The following is a 23,612-nucleotide window of genomic DNA, read 5'->3' on the forward strand; positions in this document are numbered from 1 at the left end:
TGCAGAATGACCTGTAGTTGATTTACGAATGGTGCAGGCTCTGCAGTTGACCCTGATCATAAATGAATGTTACATGTTGTACATAAATAGGAAAAGAAATCCACTACTGTAGAACTACATTATAGATGACAGAGTGCTGAAAGCAGTACCTACCGTGAAATATCGAGGAGCAATTATCCAGAGCGATCTCAAGTGGAATGACCACATAAAACACGTACTAGGAAATGTGACTCTTCCACGAAGGAAGTGGCTTACAACGTGCTTGTCCGATCGCTTCTTGAGTATTGTTCATCAGTCTGGGATCCTCATCAACAAGGGCTGATAGAAGACGACTGAGCACTTTTTGGGAAGAGTTGGACTAGATAATATTATTTCCTACCACATTCATTTCACGAAACAACCACGATAAGGAAATTCGAGAGAGTTGGTACAGCAGCTTCACGACAATATATTTTGGATCAATAGCAGCATCAGTAGTAAATATTGAAATCCTTTATTTTACAGATCGATTTTGGTCACTGTGTGCCATCTTCAGTGCTAAAAATACGTAAGAACCACCAGACATGAAGATTTTAACATAAATGTGGTCCTATTTATAACCACCATCAAACAAAAATACAGAAACTTCAGAATATCTACACATGTACAGATTCTTGTAGAGCCCTAACTATTTGAACCTTGTAGGCCCATATCACAACAGCACATTTTCTATGAGGTGTAACATGTGCTGTGATGATTTCCAACAGATATCTTCACTTATAGTGCATAAAATAATATTTTAAATTTACAGAAGAGCGTATTTTGTAATCTTACCATTTAATCTTACCAGTTGCCGATCCAGCATACACTGAGCTTGTATCTTACACAGCCAAATAACTAAGCTCAGTATTGCAAAAAGAAGCATCATAGTGTCCTCTAAATTCTAAAGCATGCAACACGTTGACATCATATACAATAAATACCATAACAAAAAAACCAAAGCTTACATAAAAAATAACCTTTAAAAATACATGACGATTTTTACTGTCAGAAGTTAAAGCAAACTTTAGAAATTCAGTATAGGCATAATAAAAAAATACAATAAAGTTAGGCCCACTGACGTAAACTACAAGATAAATTTTTTTAATGGGAATACACCTAACGTAAAAGCACACATAATTTCTTAAAAACAAATGCAGAAAAGTTAACATCAGGAACTGCCTTTTTACTTTTCCAAAAACATCGATTACATGTAAAAACATTAACCCTTTGCAATGGGAATTTACGCACTCTCTTATCAGACTCGAAAATTTTCCCAACCTAATGACTGACATTATCAGCGTAAATTCTTAACAGGCATTTACAAAAAGTAAAAAGACATTAAAAATACAATAATTTGCCATATGATGTACCAGACCTGTAATACCGCTATTTTTCACGTAAGCAACTGACGTTGAATTTCAATAACGACAAAGTGGGCGACTGTGGTAACTTCAATGGATAAACATTACAAACAGGGCTCGAAAATAAAACTAATATCGACCATTTGCTGTTAGGAAACCTGTTAAATAACTACTAGCAAAAAATTGCTGAAGAATATGTATGCCTAAGTTTGCACAGGTTTGCTCTCATATCGTGAATCAGTGTGTTGCGCTCTACAAGAGTGTCATACCGGCTAATCTTCCATCTCTTTGCTGTCTTCCCAAGCCCTACGCAGTTCTCAAAGTGCTCCCGGAAACTGACACTTTTCGTAAGTGTTTGCTCGGCAAGCAACGTCCAATTACTAGATTTCAGATCGAGGAATATCTCCATCTTCTCAAGGAAATCAAGGTATCTGCCATTTTCGCCCACTTTGGCGTTTTGAAATTTAACGTCGGTTGCTCATGTGAAAAATAGCAATATTACAGGTTTGGTACATCATATGGGAGATTATATATTTCTGTTAATGTCTTTTTAAAATCTTTTGTGAATGTCTCTTAAGAATTTACGCTGATATTGTCAGTCATTAGGTTCGTCTAATCTTCGAGTGTGATAAGAGAGCACGTAGTGTCCCATTGTAAAGGGTTATTGATTTTTCATGTAATCAATGCTTTTGGAACTGTAAAAAGGCTATTTCTCATGTTAACTTTCCTGCATTTGTTTTTAAGAAATTACCATCTGCTTTTACGCTAGGTGTATTCTCATAAAATTTATTATCTCTTAGTTTATGTGAGAGGGTGTAACTTTATTGTATTTTTTTATTATGCCTGTACTGCGAATGTAAAGTTTGGCTATTGCTTCTGAAAGTAAAAAATTGTCGTGTGATTTTTAAAGTTTTTTTATGTGAACTTTGGTTTTCTATTGTTGGTATTTATTGTTCTTGATTTCTGAATGTTGCATGTGATTTTAAAGGTTATTTTTTTATGTAAGCTTTGGTTTTTCTAATTATGGTATTTATTGTATTTGATGTCTGTGTGTTGTATGGTTTAGAATCTAGAGGGTACTATGATGCTTCTTTTTGCAATACTTAGCTTAGCTTGTTGGCTGTGCAAGCTACAAGCTCACTGTACATTAGATCGGCAACGGCTAGGATTAAATGCTTAGATTACAGTATAGGTTCCTCCGTAAATTAAAAAAATTATTGTATGCAGTAAAAGTGAATATATCTGTTGGAAATAATCATCACAGTATATGCTACATCCAGTAGAAAATGTGCTAGTGTGATATGGGTCAACAATGTTCGAATAACTGGGTATGTACGAGAACCTGTATATTTGTATATATTTTTCTGTTTCTGTATTTTTTCGTGGTGGGCCACATTTGTGTTACGATCCGCATGTCTGATGGTTCTTATGTATTTTCAGTGCTGAAGGTGGCGCACAGTGACTGAAATCGATCTGTAAAACATATGATCTCAATATTTATGTCCAATGCTGCCAGTTATCCAAATTATATTGACAATAATACGTGTGTGGTGCACACAGTTCCCAACGGAATTACACATCAAGCTTCACGACAGTCATTCTGTCCATGTGCCAATGAATATAGGAAAAAAACTGGAGACAGAATTAGTTTAGTTTTGTTTTCCAATGTGCATTCCTTATAATCATTTTTATAAAAGAGTTGTTACTCAATAAATGTTCATTGCAGTCTGCAGCCCTCTTCTGCGTTTTCAAATATCAGAGAGATTTATTATTAAAAATTAAATATTTATATATGTATTAGGATTTATGAAATGAGCATATAATATGAAAAATATGAAGATGAATTATTAGGCAACATCTTCATAAAAAACAGTGTTACATATACCACAGGTTTATTGATATACTGCATAACATTAGACTGTCAAATTCATAAACAAAAACTTTGTATCTAAGTACATGTTAACATTTAACGACATGTTTCTATACCTATAACTGCAGTATCAAAAAATCCTTATGACTTCATGTTTTCTGTAACTGATTTTTAGAAACTACTTGACCTAGGCGACCAGCAGCAGAAAATTTAATCTACCTTCTACACCCCAAAAAGGTTTCCACTGATATCAACAGAAGTTAATATTGAAAGCTTGCATAGCATCTGTTCCAAAAATGCAGTCGCCATATGCAAAAACTATAGATGTAGTCAGCTAACATAGTGTTCAAGTAAAAAAAAATTAATGTATATTCTATGCACAAAAATATAATGAAACACCTTTAGATATATTCATATTTATGAAATGTGTATGACACATGCATTTTTTATGTAATAACTTATTAATACCAATCATCCCCATACACTGTATGCATTAAGTGTAAACAGTTTTTATAAAAAAAAAACCAAGCATTTGCAATGTTGTATTCATTCTATATCTTCAACAATTTTATAAAAGCAAATACACACACACACACACACACACACACACACACACACACACACACATACCTATATTCATTCTATATATAGTATGATGAACCTTATTGTTTGCCAGCTTTATACCATAAGTATTATCAGCTGCAGATGCGGACGTGTCGAATGAATAGAGTGACATTTTATTATTTCACAGGGATTGCTGCTTTTGACCCAGTACATGCAACTGTCCACATCCTCATAAAGTAACTTAAGGTCTTGAAAGTTAGTTGCAGCAGACTAATAATAAAACTGGTACATGAGGAATTTCGTCAGGCCTAATTGACATAAACAAGTTTCGTAAATAGTATTGAAACTCTGCCCATCTCCAGAGCTCTGAATTCATCATTGAATATAGTTGTCCATTAAAAGTTGGCATGCTGATGACAATTTACCTCTTCTTGGACTGTTTACCCAGTGTGTCTATGTATACACTGGCAAAGTCCCCTGTGAAACCCGCACACTGAGAACAATAGCATGTCAACATTGGTCGAAAGTTCCAGTTCGACGTTGGTATCCTTAAGCATTCCATCCCACGACAACCCAGATACAGTACAGTCAGAAGCAGGATCAAGATCATATGCTGCGAGGCATCTGCTAGACGATATACATCTATATCTATATAAAACCTGGTACATTGATCCAAGTCTGACGTACTAAATTCCCACCAAACACTCAGGATATGCCTATATTCTGCATCCGTTGTGGTGTCACCTGCAAGTTTACTGGAGAATGCGGATACATCGGGCAGCATGGTTTCGTTGAATTTCTCCATCGAACCCAGATATTCGCCCCTACTTTGCAGTGAGATGAGAATTTACATCATCGAGGTGTGCAGCGTGAGTGAGACCACAAGTCTGCCTGTTGCATTCTTGTATAGGCTCAGAAAGTTTCTCAAACAGTGTCCACAAATCGTAACGAATTGTGGAATCGCAGCATGATACTTTGGTAAAACGAAACATAATTATCTACATTCACAGGCAGTACACTAACCCACGTTTATGTAGCTCTAAACCTAGATGTAATTCTTCACATGCACAGGATATACACAAACCCATGTTTACCTCGTTATAGATTTACCAATTGCTCAATGACGAAATGAGCTACATATCCACTCAAATTCATAGAAGAAAACTGATATGTAATGACAGAGTATATAGTTCAGGTTGCCTGAGTTGTGCGGTGCCCCACGAAACTTGATGGTCAGTTTGCAATGATCTAACACCTAATTTTTGGAGAATATGGTATCGGAGGCTCACAAACAGAACAGTCAATGTTAAACTGTTTCCAAACTTCCTGCATTTAATTAGAGGAACCTGGATGTGATAAATCATATCGACTTTCTCTGGAAGCGCTTCAAGGTCAGAGCTTAACCATTTTGCGGACCTTTCTCGTTATATGGTCTATGAAAACTACGTTTCGAATCATAGGCCCAAACTGTCTGTAATGCTGCGGTGAATGGTACCTGCCGCACTGTAAGAACTGCATGAGAGGTGGTGGGGCTATTTTCGCAGCCTGCCACAGGAGCGAGAAGGCCAAAATCGGCGTGAACTACGAAATGCTCGTTCCTTGTGATAAAAGTTCTCAAATTTTAAGAACTTGTTAGTCTCAGTAGGCTTATCAACACTTATGGCTCCTGGGTAGAGCAATTCGCAAATGCTCAGTCAATTGATCATTAGTATAAAATGCATTCGGGGACCCACGAACAAATATGCCACTTATAGCTGTCTTTATCAGTTGGATAGATGTTAGATTGGACATGATCATGCACTAACACTGTTGGGAAACATGAGATACGTGTAGCAAATCAACATGTTTTGCATGTGGCTGATTTGCAGGTGGCAAGTGGTAGAGGGGATCGACAATTTGTTTTCGTTTGTCTCGCCATGTAAACAGTGCAAAGTTATTTCATTTAGACCATTTCGTACTAGTCTTTGTTTACATACAGTGTGCGTACAATAAAGCCCATTCAGCTGTGATTACGTTATTTAAGATACTGAATTTAAGTGAGTGCTAAGTTGGTGTTGTAAGCGAAAATAAATAACTTTTTACGTTTTATAAAACACCTGAAGCGCTAAACGGTAGGCCTAATTTTTGCTGCTCATAAATAACGAATATTCGTGTAGTGTGAAGTGTGTTAAGTGATTTAATTCTGTTTTTAAGCGTGTTATCTGTCTTGCAATGCGTGATAAGTGTGGATGTTGCCGTAGGATAGTCAAAGAGGGACTGATATGTATAGATTGTGGGACGGAATTTCACTGGGGTGATTGTAGTGGGGAACTGAATCGGGAACTCAATGAGGCTCTCCCATGGAACTGTAGGCTCGGTAACAAAGACAAGAGAATCGCTTAACAGGAGGCAAAGATTTGTGCCCTTGAGGCTGATTTACATCACGCGAAACTGCAACTAGATAGATGGAAGGGGGAAAAAGGTCGTGGGAGCTGGGTAAAGGTAAAATGCAATGGGCGAAAGGGAAACAGCTCGTCAACTTCTTCTACATTTGAACTATCAGTATTGAATAAATTTGGCTTCTTACCTGAAGTAGGAGGGGAAGAGCCTCATACAGCTCTAGGTTACAGTAGCGTGCAGCAGGCTTCTAGCCAAGCACCCAAAGAGAGTAGGTTCAAATGGCTCTGAGCACTGTGGGACTTAACATCGGAGTTCATCAGTCCCCTAGAACTTAGAACTACTTAAACCTAACTAACCTAAGGACATCACACACATCCATGCAAGAGGCAGGATTCGAACCTGCGACCGTAGCGGTCGCGCGGTTCCAAACTGAAGCGCCTAGAACCGCTCGGCCATTGCGGCCGGCAAAGAGAGTAGGAAGAGAAGAGTCTTGCTGCTAGGTAGTAGCCATGAGAGGGGTGTCGGTCAGATGGTGCAAGAAAAGTTAGGAGCAGAGTACCAGGTCACAAGTATTTTGAAGCCAAGTGCTAGCCTTAGGCAGGTGTCAGAGGACATAGGAAAATGGTGCAAAGGTTTTGGCAAAGAGGATCAGATTATTATAGCAGGTACAGCAAGAAACAGTCTGGCTTAGAACAGTAATTACAGCATTAAGGGTGGCCTGGATAAAACTGGAGTAGCAACTACACACACAAATGTGAGTTTCATGGAGGTCCTACAGCGCCTTGAACAGCCATGGGTTAATACTGCTGTGAGCTGTGCTTACTCTGAGTTGAGCAGGTTACTGCTGACTGAAATAAATTCTGATATGAGTGCAGTGCCCATTGCTACAATTGGGAGATGGGGTCATACTAGACGTGGCCTGCACCTGAGTAGTAGAGGGAGAGATAGTTTGGCTCGACGTCTTGCAGGAAATGTATGGGGGGCCACCATCACACAGTGCAAGATCACTGTGATTACTGGTGTCAGAAGGCACCTTTTTTAGGCTAAAATCAAGTTTCAGGTACCCTGTTCTGAAAGAAGTCACTATAATAGAAGAGCCCCACAAGAATGCAGAGAAAAGTAAGGTTAACTTATTCCACCGAAATATTAGAGGATTGAGTAATAAGGTAGAAGAGTTTCTTGCCTACTTTCAAAATTTAGAGGAGAAGATAGACATCCTGTGCCTGTCTGAGCACCACATAACAACAGGATTAGATAAGTTACCTATAAAAGAGTACAGTCTAGCAGCTTACTCATGCAGAACTAGTATGGGAAAATGAGCCTTTGTTAGATATATTAAGACAGAACACAAGTTCAAAAGCATTGACAAAAGCAGATTTTGTAGTGATCAGCACACAGAAGTGTGTGCTTGTGGATTATTGCTGAAAAACAGTTAATTTTTAATTGTAACAGTCTATAGACACCCATTGGGAAATTTTGAATTATTTATGAGGAACCTGGATTTCTTACTGTGCTGTCTGTCAGATATTAACAAGCAGTTAATAGTGACTTCAATGTTGATTTGCTAAAGGATTCTGATCGCAAAAATCATGCGGAAACCTTATTTGGATCGTACAATTTTCTCTCAGTAGTTAACTTTCCAACACGATGGATAAAAACAGTAGGTCCCTAATTGATTTTTTTTATGATGCACATAGCAAGTAAAAATAACTGTTTACCCAGTAATAAATGCTCTCTCTGATCATGATGCACAGTTAGTCACTATAAATGGCATAGTGCCTTACAGTGTGGATTCACCTCAGTGGAAGTCAGTTAGAATTATTAATGATTGCAGGGAAAATGATTTTAAGAGTAGTTTACAAGAAACAACATGGGACGAAATTTATAAAGAACCAAATGCAAATATAAAATTTCATCTATTTCATGATAAATTCATATCTTTATTTCTGCATAAGCTAATCAGCAGCCATGTAAAAAACCATGGATCACTAAGGGGTTAAAGTATCTTATGAAAGAAAAAGGGAAATGTATCTTTTGGCAAGAACAAGTAGAGAGCCTGCAGTAGTTGTGCACTACAAAAACTACTCAAAATTGCTAAGAAAGGTTATTCAAAAATCAAGAAACATGCACATAATGTCAGAAATCAGTATGCCTTACAACAGAGTTAAGGCAATATGGATTTAGATTAGATTAGATTAGTACTTGTTCCATAGATCATGAATACAATACTTCGTAATTATGTGGAACATGTCAGGTTAATAAAAGGTGTCTGTTTAAGATATTACATTACACAAAATATTACATGACACTTAATTTTTTTGGGGGGGGGGGGGAGAATTACCCACTCACTATATCCACTAATTCATCTAATGAGTAAAAGGAGTTGCCATTCAGAAATTCTTTTAATTTCCGTTTAAATGCTATATGTCTATCTGTCAGACTTTCGGTGCTGTTAGGTAAGTGACCAAAGACTTTTGTGGCAGCATAATTTACCACCTTCTGAGCCAAAGTTAGATTTAACCTTGAGTAGTGAAGATCGTCCTTTCTCCTAGTGTTGTAACCATGTTCACTGCTATTACTTTTGAATTCGTTCGGATTGTTAATAACAAGTTTCATAAGTGAATATATATAGGTATATTGTGAGGCTACAGTGAAGATCCCTAGCTCTTTAAATACGTGTCTGCAGGATGATCTTGGTTGAGCTCCAACAATTATTCTGATTACACGCTTTTGTACAATGAACACTCCTTTACTCAATGATGATTACCCCAGAATCTGATGCCATACGAAATCAGAGAATGAAAATACGTGTGGTAAGCTAATTTACTGAGATGTATATCACCAAAATTTGCAATGATCCTAATAGTATAAGTCATAATTAGCTGAACTCAAACGTTTAAGCAGATCTTCAGTGTGTTTTTTCCAGTTGAACCCCTCATCAATGCATACACCCAGAAATTTTGAATATTCTACCTTAGCTACCGATTTCTGATCGAAGTCTATATTTATTAATGGTGTCATTCCATTTACTGTGAGGAACTGTATATACTGTGTTTTGTCAAAATTTAATGAGAGCCCATTTGCAGAGAACCACTTAATGATTTTCTGAAAAACATCATTTACAATTTCATCAGTTAATTCTTGTCTGTTAGGTGTGTTAGCTATACTTGTATCGTCGGCAAAAAGTATCAGCTTTCCATCTTCGTGAATATAGAATGGCTAGTCATTAATATATATTAAGAACAGCAGATGACCCAAGACTGAACCTTGTGGCACCCCATTCTTGATTGTTCCCCAGTTTGAGAAATCACCAGTTTTTTGCATATTATGTGAACTGCTTATTTAAACTTTCTGCCCTCTTCCAGTTAGGTATGATTTAAACCATTTGATCGCTGTCCCATCCATACCACAGTACTTGAGCTTATCTAGAAGTATTCCATGATTTACACAATCAAAAGCCTTTGAGAGATCACAAAAAATCCCAACAGGTGACTTTCGGTTACTCAGAGCATTTAATATTTCATTAGTGAAAGTATGTATAGCATTTTCCATTGAAAAACCTTTCTGGAAACCAAACTGACATTTTGTCAAAACATTATTTTTACAAAGGTGTGAATCTACTGTACAACAGATTACTTTTTCAAGAATTTTGGATAAGGCAGTCAGAAGAGAGATTGGGCAGTAGTTGTTGACATCAAACGTATTCCCTTTTTTATGCAGTGGTTTAACAATGGCATACTTCAGTCTATCTGGGAAAATACCCTGCTTCAGAGAGCTATTACATATGTGGGTAAGAATCCCACTTATCTCTTGGGAACAAGCTTTTATTATCCTGCTGGACATGCCATCAGTTCCGTGTGATCTTTTATTCTTGAGAGAGTTTATTATCTTCCTAATTTCAGAAGGAGAGGTAGGTGGAATTTCAATTGTATCAAACTGTGTGGGTAAGTCATCTTCCATTAACTGCCTTCCTTCTTCTTATGAACATTTAGATCCTATTTTCTCTACAACATTTAAAAAATAATTATTCGAAATGTTTTCGACTTCCAGCTTGTTGTTTGTCAAGTTTCCATTCACTTTGGTGGTAATGCCGTCATCCTGTACTCTTGGTTGCCCTGTCTCCCTTGTAATAATATTCCAAATTGTTTTGATTTTGTTGTCAGGGGTATAATCTTAAACATGATTCACATGCTCCTGGACTTTTTAATAACCTTTCTTAATGTAGCACAGTAGTTTTTGTAATATTTGTCTGTTTCTGGGTCATTACTCTTTCTTGTTGTTAGATACAGTTCCCTTTTGTGGTTACAAGATATTTTTATTCCTTTAGTAAGCCAAGTTTTTTTTGCATGGTTTCTTATAACTAATTTAACTACTTTCTTGGGGAAACAGTTTTCAAATTCTCTTAAAAGTGTATTATGAAATAAGTTACATTTTAAATTAGCATCGGGTTCCTTGTACACCTCATCCCAGTCTAGCTGCTGAAGATTTTCCATGAAATTTCTAATTGTTGAGTCATTAATTGAATGCACAACTTTGGAGGATAGTTTTTAATTACTGAATGGAGCTATGTCATATACTGTAATTAGCTGAGCACCATGGTCAGAAAGGCCATTCTCAACAGGACAAGAATCTACACTCCTGGAAATGGAAAAAAGAACACATTGACACCGGTGTGTCAGACCCACCATGCTTGCTCCGGACACTGCGAGAGGGCTGTACAAGCAATGATAACACGCACGGCACAGCGGACACACCAGGAACCGCGGTGTTGGCCGTCGAATGGTGCTAGCTGCGCAGCATTTGTGCACCGCCGCCGTCAGTGTCAGCCAGTTTGCCGTGGCATACGGAGCTCCATCGCAGTCTTTAACACTGGTAGCATGCCGCGACAGCGTGGACGTGAACCGTATGTGCAGTTGACGGACTTTGAGCGAGGGCGTATAGTGAGCATGCGGGAGGCCGGGTGGACGTACCGCCGAATTGCTCAACACGTGGGGCGTGAGGTCTCCACAGTACATCGATGTTGTCGCCAGTGGTCGGCGGAAGGTGCACGTGCCCGTCGACCTGGGACCGGACCGCAGCGACGCACGGATGCACGCCAAGACCGTAGGATCCTACGCAGTGCCGTAGGGGACCGCACCGCCACTTCCCAGCAAATTAGGGACACTGTTGCTCCTGGGGTATCGGCGAGGACCATTCGCAACCGTCTCCATGAAGCTGGGCTACGGTCCCGCACACCGTTAGGCCGTCTTCCGCTCACGCCCCAACATCGTGCAGCCCGCCTCCAGTGGTGTCGCGACAGGCGTGAATGGAGGGACGAATGGAGACGTGTCGTCTTCAGCGATGAGAGTCGCTTCTGCCTTGGTGCCAATGATGGTCGTATGCGTGTTTGGCGCCGTGCAGGTGAGCGCCACAATCAGGAATGCATACGACCGAGGCACACAGGGCCAACACCCGGCATCATGGTGTGGGGAGCGATCTCCTACACTGGCCATACACCACTGGTGATCGTCGAGGGGACACTGAATAGTGCACGGTACATCCAAACCGTCATCGAACCCATCGTTCTACCATTCCTAGACCGGCAAGGGAACTTGCTGTTCCAACAGGACAATGCACGTCCGCATGTATCCCGTGCCACCCTACGTGCTCTAGAAGGTGTAAGTCAACTACCCTGGCCAGCAAGATCTCCGGATCTGTCCCCCATTGAGCATGTTTGGGACTGGATGAAGCGTCGTCTCACGCGGTCTGCACGTCCAGCACGAACGCTGGTCCAACTGAGGCGCCAGGTGGAAATGGCATGGCAAGCCGTTCCACAGGATTACATCCAGCATCTCTACGATCGTCTCCATGGGAGAATAGCAGCCTGCATTGCTGCGAAAGGTGGATATACACTGTACTAGTGCCGACATTGTGCATGCTCTGTTGCCTGTGTCTATGTGCCTGTGGTTCTGTCAGTGTGATCATGTGATGTATCTGACCCCAGGAATGTGTCAATAAAGTTTCCCCTTCCTGGGATAATGAATTCACGGTGTTCTTATTTCAATTTCCAGGAGTGTATGTTTTTAAACTTATCTTGGTCTATAAAAGTGTTATCTATCAATGTGCTGCTGTCCTTTACTACCCGAGTAGGAAAATCAGTGACAGATGTCAAATTGAAAGAACCGAGCAAGACTTCCAGGCCATTCTTCCTATTACACTCTTTCAGTGAATCAACACTGAAGTCCCCACAATGCTCTACACCGAATGCTATAATTCCCTAATAGCCCTAATCCTGGTAATCTACATCTTCTCACCACTTTCTCTCCTCTATGAATCTATTTTAACCAAGCAACACATCGCCTTTTCCTCTTTTAACTTCTGCACCTAGCCATCTATGTAAACTGTGTGAGACATTGACCTACCATTCATCTGTGTATGTTAAATTAACGTAACTCCATCCGAACAGGCCTCAGAAGGCCGAATGGTACCGATCGACCGCCGAGTCATCGTCAGTCGACAGGCATCACTGGATGCGGACATGGAGGGGTATGTGGTCAGCACACTGCTCTCCTCGCCCTGTGAGTTTTCGGGACCGGACCCGCTATTTCTCAAGCAAGTAGCTCCTCAATTGGACTCACAAGGGCTGCGTGCAATCTGCTTGCTAGCAGCATTCGGCAGACGCCGTCGGTCACCCATGCAAGTGCTAGCCAAGCTCGACGGCGCTTAACTTCAGTGATCTCACGGGAACCTTTTATTACCGGTGCAGCAAGGCAGTTGGTCTACCTGTGAATATACATTATTTTAATTAATCAGGAGCTCAGTGTTTTATCTTTTAATTTGTGGAACTGTCCTATTGTTTTTCTGTTTTATAACATGTTTTAAAAAATTTACAATGATTTGGCTGAAAACTGGCAAACTGCATCCGCTGACAGCCCTCACCCCGCTCATATGCGGCGAGGTGGACGATGCAACAATAAAGGGATAAAGAGAATAAAATCCAATTCATTTGTGGGTCGGCTATGTGTTCAAACTGGCTGGAGCCACTCTCCAAGGCTAATTACACGCCTATCCTCTAATGAATGCTTTAATAACTGAGGTGGTGGTAACAAAGTAATTTTTCGTTGCTGCAGCCTCTCCGACAGCTGTAACGCATGTCTGCAAACATAGCACACTTTTCCTCCTCTTTGTGACGTCAGTGGGCTGAAAATAGGGGTCCCAGGAAATATGTAGGGCATGGGCTAAGAATAGAAAAACCCGGGAGTGTTCCGGGAAATAAGTACGCCACGTGCTAAAATTTGGAATGCCATTGCATCCACCAGCCCTGGGACAGCTTCACCGTGATCTAAACATTGAACTGAAAGTTGATCAGGGGGTGGCTGTCACAGGACTGGTGGGTGCATATTACTTATGCTATTCTGAGTAGTGATGCAGCCCCACGCTTTTCGATTATAGGAATTTTCGCGTCATCGGTCGCAACACTTTGAAATATTTCAGTCAGTTCATTAGGGACTTAGAGATATTCTGCAGTGGTCAAGACTGTTTTATTTCTGCCGGTTGTTCAGCAGAACTCGTGTTTTAGCGAGTAAAGTCGATCTGGACTTTGAATTACTTGCACTGAATCAGATTTTTAACTTGCTTTGGCAGTGGGGACTTGGATTATACTGCTCGCTGATCGGCAGTTAAGATTATTGCATCGTGTGGCGAGTAGACTATCATTAGTGTCAGTGTGGAGTTTGACTACGATTAGTTTTAGCTGTGAGCACCGCCTGTATGTTCCAGCTGTTTTATTTATGTAGTTTGTTTAGTAATCGCTGTATATAGGGGTCTCGAGGTAAATTCCAATTGACTTAATTACATAGAGCTCATCGCCAGTGTACAAATTCTTGTGTGATACTGAGAAAAATAAACTTTGTTTGCTAAATTTAACCGTCTGATGTATGGGTATGTAATTTAGATGTGCTGTACCTGATATCAACCAAGCGTTATTTTTAATCTGACTGGTATATCAGAGACAATTTTATTTTTATTACTTTCCTGTAAAGCAGCAGTAAAAGGAATCAAATAGCACAGAAAAACAAATTTTAAAAATTGACGGATGTCTTGGTATCCAACACTTGTTCTAAGACAAATGAAACATTCTGATTCGAAACTTGCAAACCGATTGTCTGCATCACTATCCGTTTTGTTTAGATATACTCCTTCAACCATTTGTATTTCAATAGAACAATTATTGTTGTTGTACTAATGAAGGTGGTAATGCTAAGAAAATATCAAGATTGAGTCACATGGCACATATACTATATAGTAATACCTTGTTCAAAATTTGTAATACACATATGAAATCCGTACTCATTTGGTTTGCACTTCTTGGCTGCAGACTTGCGCTTGTGCGGAGCTCTTGGAGTGTCACTCTGAAGCGACGGGCGGTAGTCAACCAACATTGCTGCACGACGCTGGTACCATGGCTCCATAACCGAGATGTCCTGGTGGAAAAGTTCACCATGTTCATCACCGTCTGTACATACGTTTCCGAGCACTAAGTTAAGATGTGAGTCGAAGAGATGAATGTTGAGGGACCTACTGAAACTTAGCTGTTTGTACGCACTGATACACTTTTCAAATTTACATAATCAGGAGATTTATAATTTTCAAGGAAATTAGCTACAGCTGAATTGAACGCCTCTCACGTCAGTACAGTCAGTACAGTCTTGGCAGTGGATATGAAAAAAGGAATTCTTCTCTTTTACCGTTACTAAAGCGTTTTTCCTCACGAAACTCTGCTACCTTTCTAGCATAAAAACTTGCTGAACAATTCATATGATTAATAATCGAAACAGGTACCTATTCGACGGTCTGAGTCAGCTATTGTTTTAAGTAGGCAACGTTCCTTTTAACGCACGAAAATATAATTACGTGGTAGAAAGAGTGGAAAGGAAAAACTGCGAACAAAACTTCCGTGTCTTCAAAGTAATAAACGAAAAACATCTTTCGACGCCGGTCTCCATAAATTAAATCCCGGTAACAGATTTTTCGTAGTGCGACGTAAAGAAGTCGGAAGTTTTCTCTTTAATTACAAAGGGAGCCAAACTGTGACCTCAGACAAATCTTATTTCTGTCTCCTTAAGATTAAAACGGAATTACTTATTTCCAGAGAATGTGATACAAGAAAAGCGTCGAGTTACGGGTTTTCTACAAAAATGCGTCGGAAGCAGCAGGTGGTGCTTTGGAAACAGGTGTCGTTTGTGAAACCCTCATTAAAAAAGATCAGGCACTGAGAAAATGAATGACTGTTGAGTTTAGTACATCACTTGGAGCGAACATCGGGCTCATGATTTAAGCACGGCGGACGCTGCCTTAAAAGAACGGAGCAGCCATAAATCTGGGAACGGGTGGACATCCGTATTCAGTCTCTGGGAGGGGCATCTGCCGAAATGATTGCTATCGGATCCAGCGCAAAGCCGATAGTTGAACAACCAAGCAAATGTAAGATTTCTAGGCGATATTCCTCATGTGTTAGACATTAGTGTGTCATTCTTCCATTGCTTAAAAATAACATGTTTATAATCTGCAGTGCTATTTATGTGCTCCAATTTTTAAACTTTATTATATGTCCTTGTGTCTATCAAAGCGTTTGAGCTTTATGGTGACATTTCTAAATTCAATAATAAAAGAGTGCACGTCGTAGACATTTCATTAGTCTGTGAACTTTTGTCTTAAGTCATAAATACTGTGGCGCTGTGATGTGGTGATCGTTTCTTTGTTTCTTTTTGTTTTTTATCGTTTTAATTGTTCGACCTTAAAAGTCCCTTTCCATAGATTAGCAGCCAGCACCTATGAGTATCGCACTGAAACACGGTTTTGATTCTCGCTATTTGAAAAGTTTCCCCTTGACTGAAAAGACTGAGACAGGTAACACTCAGCGCCTCAAAAAGCACTATGGGATTTCTTGAAGCAGAGGTGGCTTCGATTCAGAGGGAGTGCATTGTTCACCAGATGCTGGTATAAACTGACGTCCGGTGAAGCCGAGGCAGAAGGGACATCAGAGTCGGTGGGTTCTCGTGATCCAGCGGGCTTGAATGCGTATTTACTATTGTACTAGCAGACACATACGGCATTGCCCAGGTACTCATTTGGCCTATTTTCAATTAGAAACAGAAACAAAATATGAACTGTATGCGTAGTGTAACATCGAAAACATTTCTTTCCCTGTATTCGTGAAAATATCTCTGAAATTATGAAACACACGTACAAAGAACTTGCGTAATGTGCAACTGTATAAGTACAGCTGCTTCACCTGTCTACAATGTGATTTTGAACATGTCTCTATGGCTATGCCGCTTCATAGTTCTATAGCCAGCCAACAGCCGTTTACGCTCCGCACTTGAAAGATATCAAAAGCTCTGCCATTTGACAGGGATTTCCTTAAACTGAATCGAAGGTCTTACTAGTAAAGAATAAATTTATTAAAACTTCATGCATGGTGCGACATTTTTCACGCATCTCATTGTTTATGACGTCACATCTCATACAATGGTATCTTGCGTAGGTAGATTCAGGATGTGGAAAATATCTGCGATATATGTTGAGAAAAGAGTTAGTAGCACAGAAGTAATAAATTTAAACGTCATTCATGATGCGGCAGATTTTCAAGCATCTCACAGTTTGTGACGTCATATGTCCTGACCTATGTATTTTAGTGACAAGGGTATCATCACAAACGAGTCCCGCAGGGTTCGATTTTGGTTCCAATCCTATTCCTTATACACGTGAACAACCTTCCACTTAAGATTCGACAGGCAAAATTGTTCCTTTTTGCAAATGGTACTAGTGTTATAATAAATTCCATTAGAGAGAAAGCAATACAAGAGTTAGTAAATGGTATTTTCCAAAGAATTATAAGTGATTATCTGAAAACGGACTCTCCTAAATTTTATGAAAACGTACTGCATTCAGATCTGTACAGCAAATAGAGTCATACAATCAGTTGAGTTAGGACATGATAGGGAGTCAGTAACTAGAGTAGAATTCCCCAGATTTTTGAGTGTAAATATTGATGAAAACTTGAAATGAAATAAGCACACGACCGAGCTTCTCAAACAGTTAAGTTCAGCTAGTTTTGCTCTTCGTATAATTGCTAATCTTGGAAATAAAAGTATCAACCTCCTGAGATATTTTGCATATTTATACTCAATAATGTCGTACGGTGTAATTTTCTTTCATCACTTGGACAGAAAGTACTGACTGCACAAAAGCGAACAGTAAGAACAATATGTGTTGTTCCCACTTGGACTTCGTGTGCTATATCTGCAACGAGTTAGGCATTTGAACTGTGCCGTCAAAATACCTATTTTCGCTGTGAAATTCTTTATAAATAAACCATCACAATTTGTAAAAAAAAATGTTATATACGTACCTACAAAACTAAGGACTTACTGCCTATTGTTAAAGCTCAGAAAGGAGTTCAATAAACAACAATAAAAATTTTTAATCATTTGCCAAATAACATAAAATGTCTGACAGGCAGCGAATCAAGTTTTAAATCTAATTTAAAATCATTTCTTCTGGACAACTCCGTCTATTCCACTGACGAATTTCTACTTAAAAACTGGTAACCAGAGAAACACTTGTTTTTAAGTGTAAATGCGTGAATAGGAATAAAATGATAATCTATTCATCAGTGTTAACAGTAATTATTTGTAGATATCCTGCAAACTGACCCGTTACATATCGTTTCGATAAAAGAATCGTTCAAATATGCTCTGTGGAACATGTGACTAACTAACCACAATGATGTAATTTTGAAGATAATGTAGGGTGGTCCATTGACAGTGACCGGGCCAAATATCTCACGAAATAAGCATCAAACGAAAAAACTACAAAGAACGAAACTCGTCTAGCTTGAAGGGGGAAACCAGATGGCGCTATGGTTGGCCCATTTTTTATTACATATTTCTGTAGTACGTAAAGAAATATGAATGTTTTAGTTGGACCACTTTCTTCGCTTTGTGATAGATGGCGCTGTAATAGTCACAAACGTATAAGTACGTGGTATCACGTAACATTCCGCCAGTGCGGACGGTATTTGCTTCGTGATACATTACCCGTGCCAAAATGGACCGTTTACAATTGGGGAAAAGGTCGATATCGTGTTGACGCATGGCTATTGTGATCAAAATGCCCAACGGGCGTGTGCTGTGTATGCTGCTCGGTATCCTGGACGACTTCATCCAAGTGTCCGGACCGTTCGCCGGATATTTATGTTATTTAAGGAAACAGGAAGTGTTCAGCCATATGTGAAACGTCAACCACGACCTGTAACAAATGATGATGCCCAAGTAGGTGTTTTAGCTGCTGTCGCGGCTAATCCGCACATCGGTAGCAGACAAATTGTGCGAGAATCGGGAATCTCAAAAACGTCGGTGTTGAGAATGCTACATCAACATCGATTGCACCCGTACCATATTTCTATGCACCAGGAATTGCATGGCGACGACTTTGAACGTCGTGTACAATTCTGTCACTGGGCACAAGAGAAATTACGGGACGATGACAGATTTTTTGCACGCGTTCTATTTAGCGGCGAAGCGTCATTCACCAACAGTGGTAACGTAAACCGGCATAATATGCATTATTGGGCAGCAGAAAATCCACGATGGCTGCGACAAGTGGAACATCAGCGACCTTGGCGGGTTAATGTATGGTGCGGCGTTATGGGAGGAAGGATAATAGGCCCCCATTTTATCGATGGTAATCTAAATGGCGCAATGTATTCTGATTTCCCACGTAATGTTCTACCGATGTTACTACCGGATGTTTCACTACATGATAGAATGGCGATGTACTTCCAACATGATGGATGTCCGGCATACAGCTCGCGTGCGGTTGAAGCGGTATTAAATAGCATATTTCATGACATGTGGATTGGTCGTCGAAGTACCATACCATAGCCCGCACGTTCACCGGATCTGACGTCCCCGGATTTCTTTCTGTGTGGAAGGTTGAAGGATAGTTGCTATCGTGATCCACCGACAACGCCTGACAACATGCGTCAGTGCATTGTCAATGCATGTTCGAACATAACGGAAGGCGAACTACTCGCTGTTGAGATGAATGTCGTTACACGTATTGCCAAATCCATTGAGGTTGACGGACGTTATTTTGAGCGTCTATTGTATTAATATGGTATTTACAGGTAATCGCGCTGTAACAACATGCGTTCTCAGCAATGATGGAATTTCACAAAGGTACATGTATCACATTGGACAACCGAAATAAAATGTTCAAACGTACCTACGTTCTGTATTTTAATTTAAAAAACCTACCTGTTACCAACTGTTCGTCTAAAATTGTGAGCCATATGATTGTGACTATTACAGCACCATCTATCACAAAGCGAAAAAAGTCGTCCAACTAAAACATTCCTATTTCTTTACGTACTACACGAATATGTAACAAAAAATGGGGTTCCTATTTAAAAAACCGCAGTTGATATCCGTTTGGCCTATAGCAGCGCCATCTAGCGGGCCAAACATAGCGCCACCTCGTTTCCCTTTTCAAGCTAGACAAGTTTGGTTCTTTGCAGTTTTTTCGTTTGACGCTTATTTCGTGAGATATTTGACCCGGTCACGATCAATGGACCACCCTGTATATATCATACACACACGTACATATACATTTTTGTAAAACGTGTGGACTTTATGTGAATGAGCACAAGGACTACGCAAAGTAAGTTGAAATGTTGTGACCATCTTTATTTTATTTAGTTAGTATGTGCTTTTTTCCATGCTTCTATTTTAAGTTGCCCCAGTCTTCCTTTAGGTTATTCCTTATCGTCAGTTTGTTACGGCTGAATTTTAGATCGGAAGATTTGCCTTTTCAGGATGTCTCCTTTTGTGACCTCTATCAATCTTAGATAATTTTTTATTTGTGCTAATAATTTAATGTCATATGTTTTTACTTTATTCCTGATTTCAAAATATTGAAATATTTGTCTTGTAAAGGTAACGCCGCATAGAGAAAATGGACGAAAGTGACATGGATGTGATAATAATTTTTTTGTTATGTCAAGAAAAGACTGTAAATTTATATATGTGAACGTTGATTACCTTGGAAAGAATAGCGATACGAGGATCTCTTCACAGTCAGATTTAGCAAAAGCCGGCCGGGGTGGCCGAGCGATTCTAGGCGCTACAGTCAGGAACCGCGCGACCGCAACGGTCGCAGGTTCGAATCCTGCCTCGGGCATGGATGTGTGTGATGTCCTAAGGTTAGTTAGGTTTAAGTATTTCTAAGTTCTAGGGGACTGATGACCTCAGAATTTAAGTCCCATAGTGCTCAGAGCCATGTGAACCCTTTTTTTTAGCAACAAAACTGCAGACAAATACCTTGAATATACCAAAGCCAAAATAATTACTAGGCTCACGTAGTTGTCGGAGACGAGGTTTTTCCTTCAAAAACCTGTTTGATAAGAAAATGGTTCAAATGGCTCTGAGCACTGTGGGACTTAACATCTATGGTCATCAGTCCCCTAGAACTTAGAACTACTTAAACCTAACTAACCTAAGGACAGCACACAACACCCAGCCATCACGAGGCAGAGAAAATCTCTGACCCCGCCGGGAATCGAACCCGGGAACCCGGGCGTGAGAAGCGAGAACGCTACCGCACGACCACGAGATGCGGGCTGTTTGATAAGACCTTATCCTGGTGCACAATTAGATGAGTAATCGAAAAAAGTATAGGGTAACAGACATAACAAAGGCAAAGAGTTTCAGAAAAAAATGATTTTACAGTATTTATTATTTAGAGGATTTATTATCGAAAGATCTGTCTCAGTTCGGAATATGTAGAGAACATAATCTCTTGCACAACTTTTACAGACACAATACAGTGTTGTTTGACAATGAAGAGACTGAAGAGATACAATTACTAGACCTTCTTCGCGGATGAGGAAATTTCGTAAATAATTCTATACAGATACAGGATTGATTCAAATATTATTTCAATTCCCCACAACGTAGTTTTTTCCGGCCAAACGGCGTGGTAAACAATGGATGTCATCCAAGAGAAAATAAGTAGTAAAAATGTAATAATAAACATGAAGTCATAAAAACATAGATCTAATCTTCTGTTCTACAAAATTAAAAAAAATTATTAGGGTGGTGCATAAGTTTGTAGCGTTTTGGTTTCGCTTGTTAGTATTCCAGTTGCTATAGGTTTATTTATCGATTGTCATTCTTTGTGTGTTCACTGTTTTTATTTGAGTTTGCATATTGTTATTTTGTCATTTGAAGATAGTGGGAGGAGTCGTGGACGCTAGAAGATGGAGTACGAAGTACAGAAATCGAAATATTTCTATCGTATTCTTTTGTTTGAGTCCAGTAGAGGGGCAACAGCAGCGGTGGCAGCCAAAAACATTTGCGCCGTGTGTGGGGATAACGCCAATGGACACGTCACGGCAAAAAAAAATGGTTTTCTCGATTTAAGAAGGATCGCTGTGACGTAAGTGACTCTCCATGTTCAGGAAGATCATCAGGGTTTGACGAAGGCCGTTTAAACTCATTAATCCATGATGATCCCCGTCAGTGTACTCGAGAACTGGTAAGTGTGATGAACTGTGACCATTCCGGCACTGTGCGATTGTTGCATGCAATGCGAAAGGTCCAAAAATCAGGGGTATTGGCTCTCAGCCAAAATCACAAAAATCTGCGTGTAGCCATTCGTGCATCTCCGCTTGCTCAATTGGCTCGTGAACAACACCGGCCATTCCCGTCCTGCATCGTTACTGCTGACGAGAAATTGTGTCTTTATGCCAACTTAAGAAAAAGAAGGAATGGTTGAGCCCAAACAAAGTAGCAACTCCCCGTACAAAAACTTACGCGCAATCGTAAAATGTAATGTTATGCATCTGGTGAAACAGGGACGCCAGATGTACTACACACTGCTTCCTCGAGGTGTAACCACCACTGCTGGCGTTTATTGTCAACCACTGAAACACCCTGCAGACGCAATCCAACAACAACGACCAGGAAGACTGCGTTAAGTGGTGACACTCTACGATAACACCCGTCCATATTCTGCTAGACTTTCAAAAAACGCTGTATAGGAGTTGGGTTGGGAAGCCACAACCGTCGAGCAGCTTCCTTTCCGGGTGAAAATGAGCTTCGAGCATGGCTCGACGAGTTCTCCTCAAAAGCACGTGATTTCTACAGTCGCGCAGTCGATAAGTTATCCCAGCATTAGCGGACTGTTGTACATAGTGAAGAAGGATATATTATTAATGACTAAAGTTCAAATGGTTCAAATGGCTCTGAGCATAATGGCACTTAACTTCTGAGGTCATCAGTCCCCGAGACTTAGAACTTCTTAAACCTAACTAACCTAAGGACATCACACACATCCGTGCTCACGGCAGGATTCGAAGCTACGACCGTGGCGGTCGCGCGGTTCCGGACTGCGCGCCTAGAACCGCTAGACCACCGCGGCCGGCAGCTGACAGCTCTTATGGGACATAACTGCTAAGGTCATCAGTCCCTAAGCTTACACACTACTTAACCTAAATCATCCTAAGGACAAACACACACATCCATGCCCGAGGCAGGATTCGAACATGCGACCGTAGCGGTCGCGGTCGCGCGGTTCCGGACTGTAGCGCCTAGAGCCGCTTGGCCACTCCGGCCGGTGATGACTAAAGTCTCTGTTATGTGTGTCTGTTGTGTTTATTAAAACAAGCACTCCGTCTTCGGGCCACGAGTGGTCTACAGGGAGCATCCAACCACCGTGTCATCCTCAGAGGAGGATGCGGATAGGAGGGGAGTGGGGTCAGCACACCGCTCTCCCGGCCGTTATGATGGTATTCTCGACCGAAGCCGCTACTATTCGGTCGAGTAGCTCCTCAATTGGCATCACGAGGCTGAGTGCACCCCGAAAATGGTAACAGTGCATGGCGGCTGGATGGTCACCCATCCAAGTGCCGGCCACGCCCAACAGCGCATAACTTCGGTGATTTCAGGTGAACCGGTGTAACCACTGTGGCAAGGCCGTTGCCCTGTGATTATTAAACTTATGGAAAAACGCTACGTACTTATATACCAACCCAATAATTTGTAAATATTCATAGTCGGTCGATCACGATACATTTTCGACTTCAGGTAACCCCATTTCCTTGGCAATTTCTTTCCAAATGTTGTTTATTTCTGGTACTATTCATATAATGATATAATGCTCATTTTGAAGTGTCATATAAACCTGGAAATCCGCTTACACATACCTTTTCTTTCTCCAACGCCATTTCGGTAAACAAACTTTTGTTTCGCACTTCAAAAGAGCGAATGGTCAACTTCGCCTCGCAGTGCTGCACGGCAAAGTTCCCCTGCCGCGTAGTGCGTTCTGCCTCTTAAGATATCATATCCCGGGTGATCAAAAAGTCAGTATAAATT

At 40.3% G+C, this 23,612-nt stretch overlaps 1 protein-coding gene across 1 annotated transcript in view; it reads left to right on the forward strand.

The window, feature by feature from the left end:
* The first annotated feature begins 15,576 nt into the window (after positions 1–15,576).
* LOC124593681 (odorant receptor 43a-like) overlaps positions 15,577–23,612 on the forward strand; it is a 32,816-nt gene continuing 24,780 nt past the window's right edge. Inside the window, exon 1 of the mRNA XM_047131982.1 lies at positions 15,577–15,657. Coding sequence (XP_046987938.1) covers positions 15,606–15,657 — 52 coding nt within the window. The 5' untranslated portion in view covers positions 15,577–15,605. The remainder of the gene's footprint in view (positions 15,658–23,612) is intronic.

Source organism: Schistocerca americana, chromosome 1 (genome assembly GCF_021461395.2).
Source record: "Schistocerca americana isolate TAMUIC-IGC-003095 chromosome 1, iqSchAmer2.1, whole genome shotgun sequence".
Taxonomy (NCBI): Eukaryota; Metazoa; Arthropoda; class Insecta; order Orthoptera; family Acrididae; genus Schistocerca; species Schistocerca americana.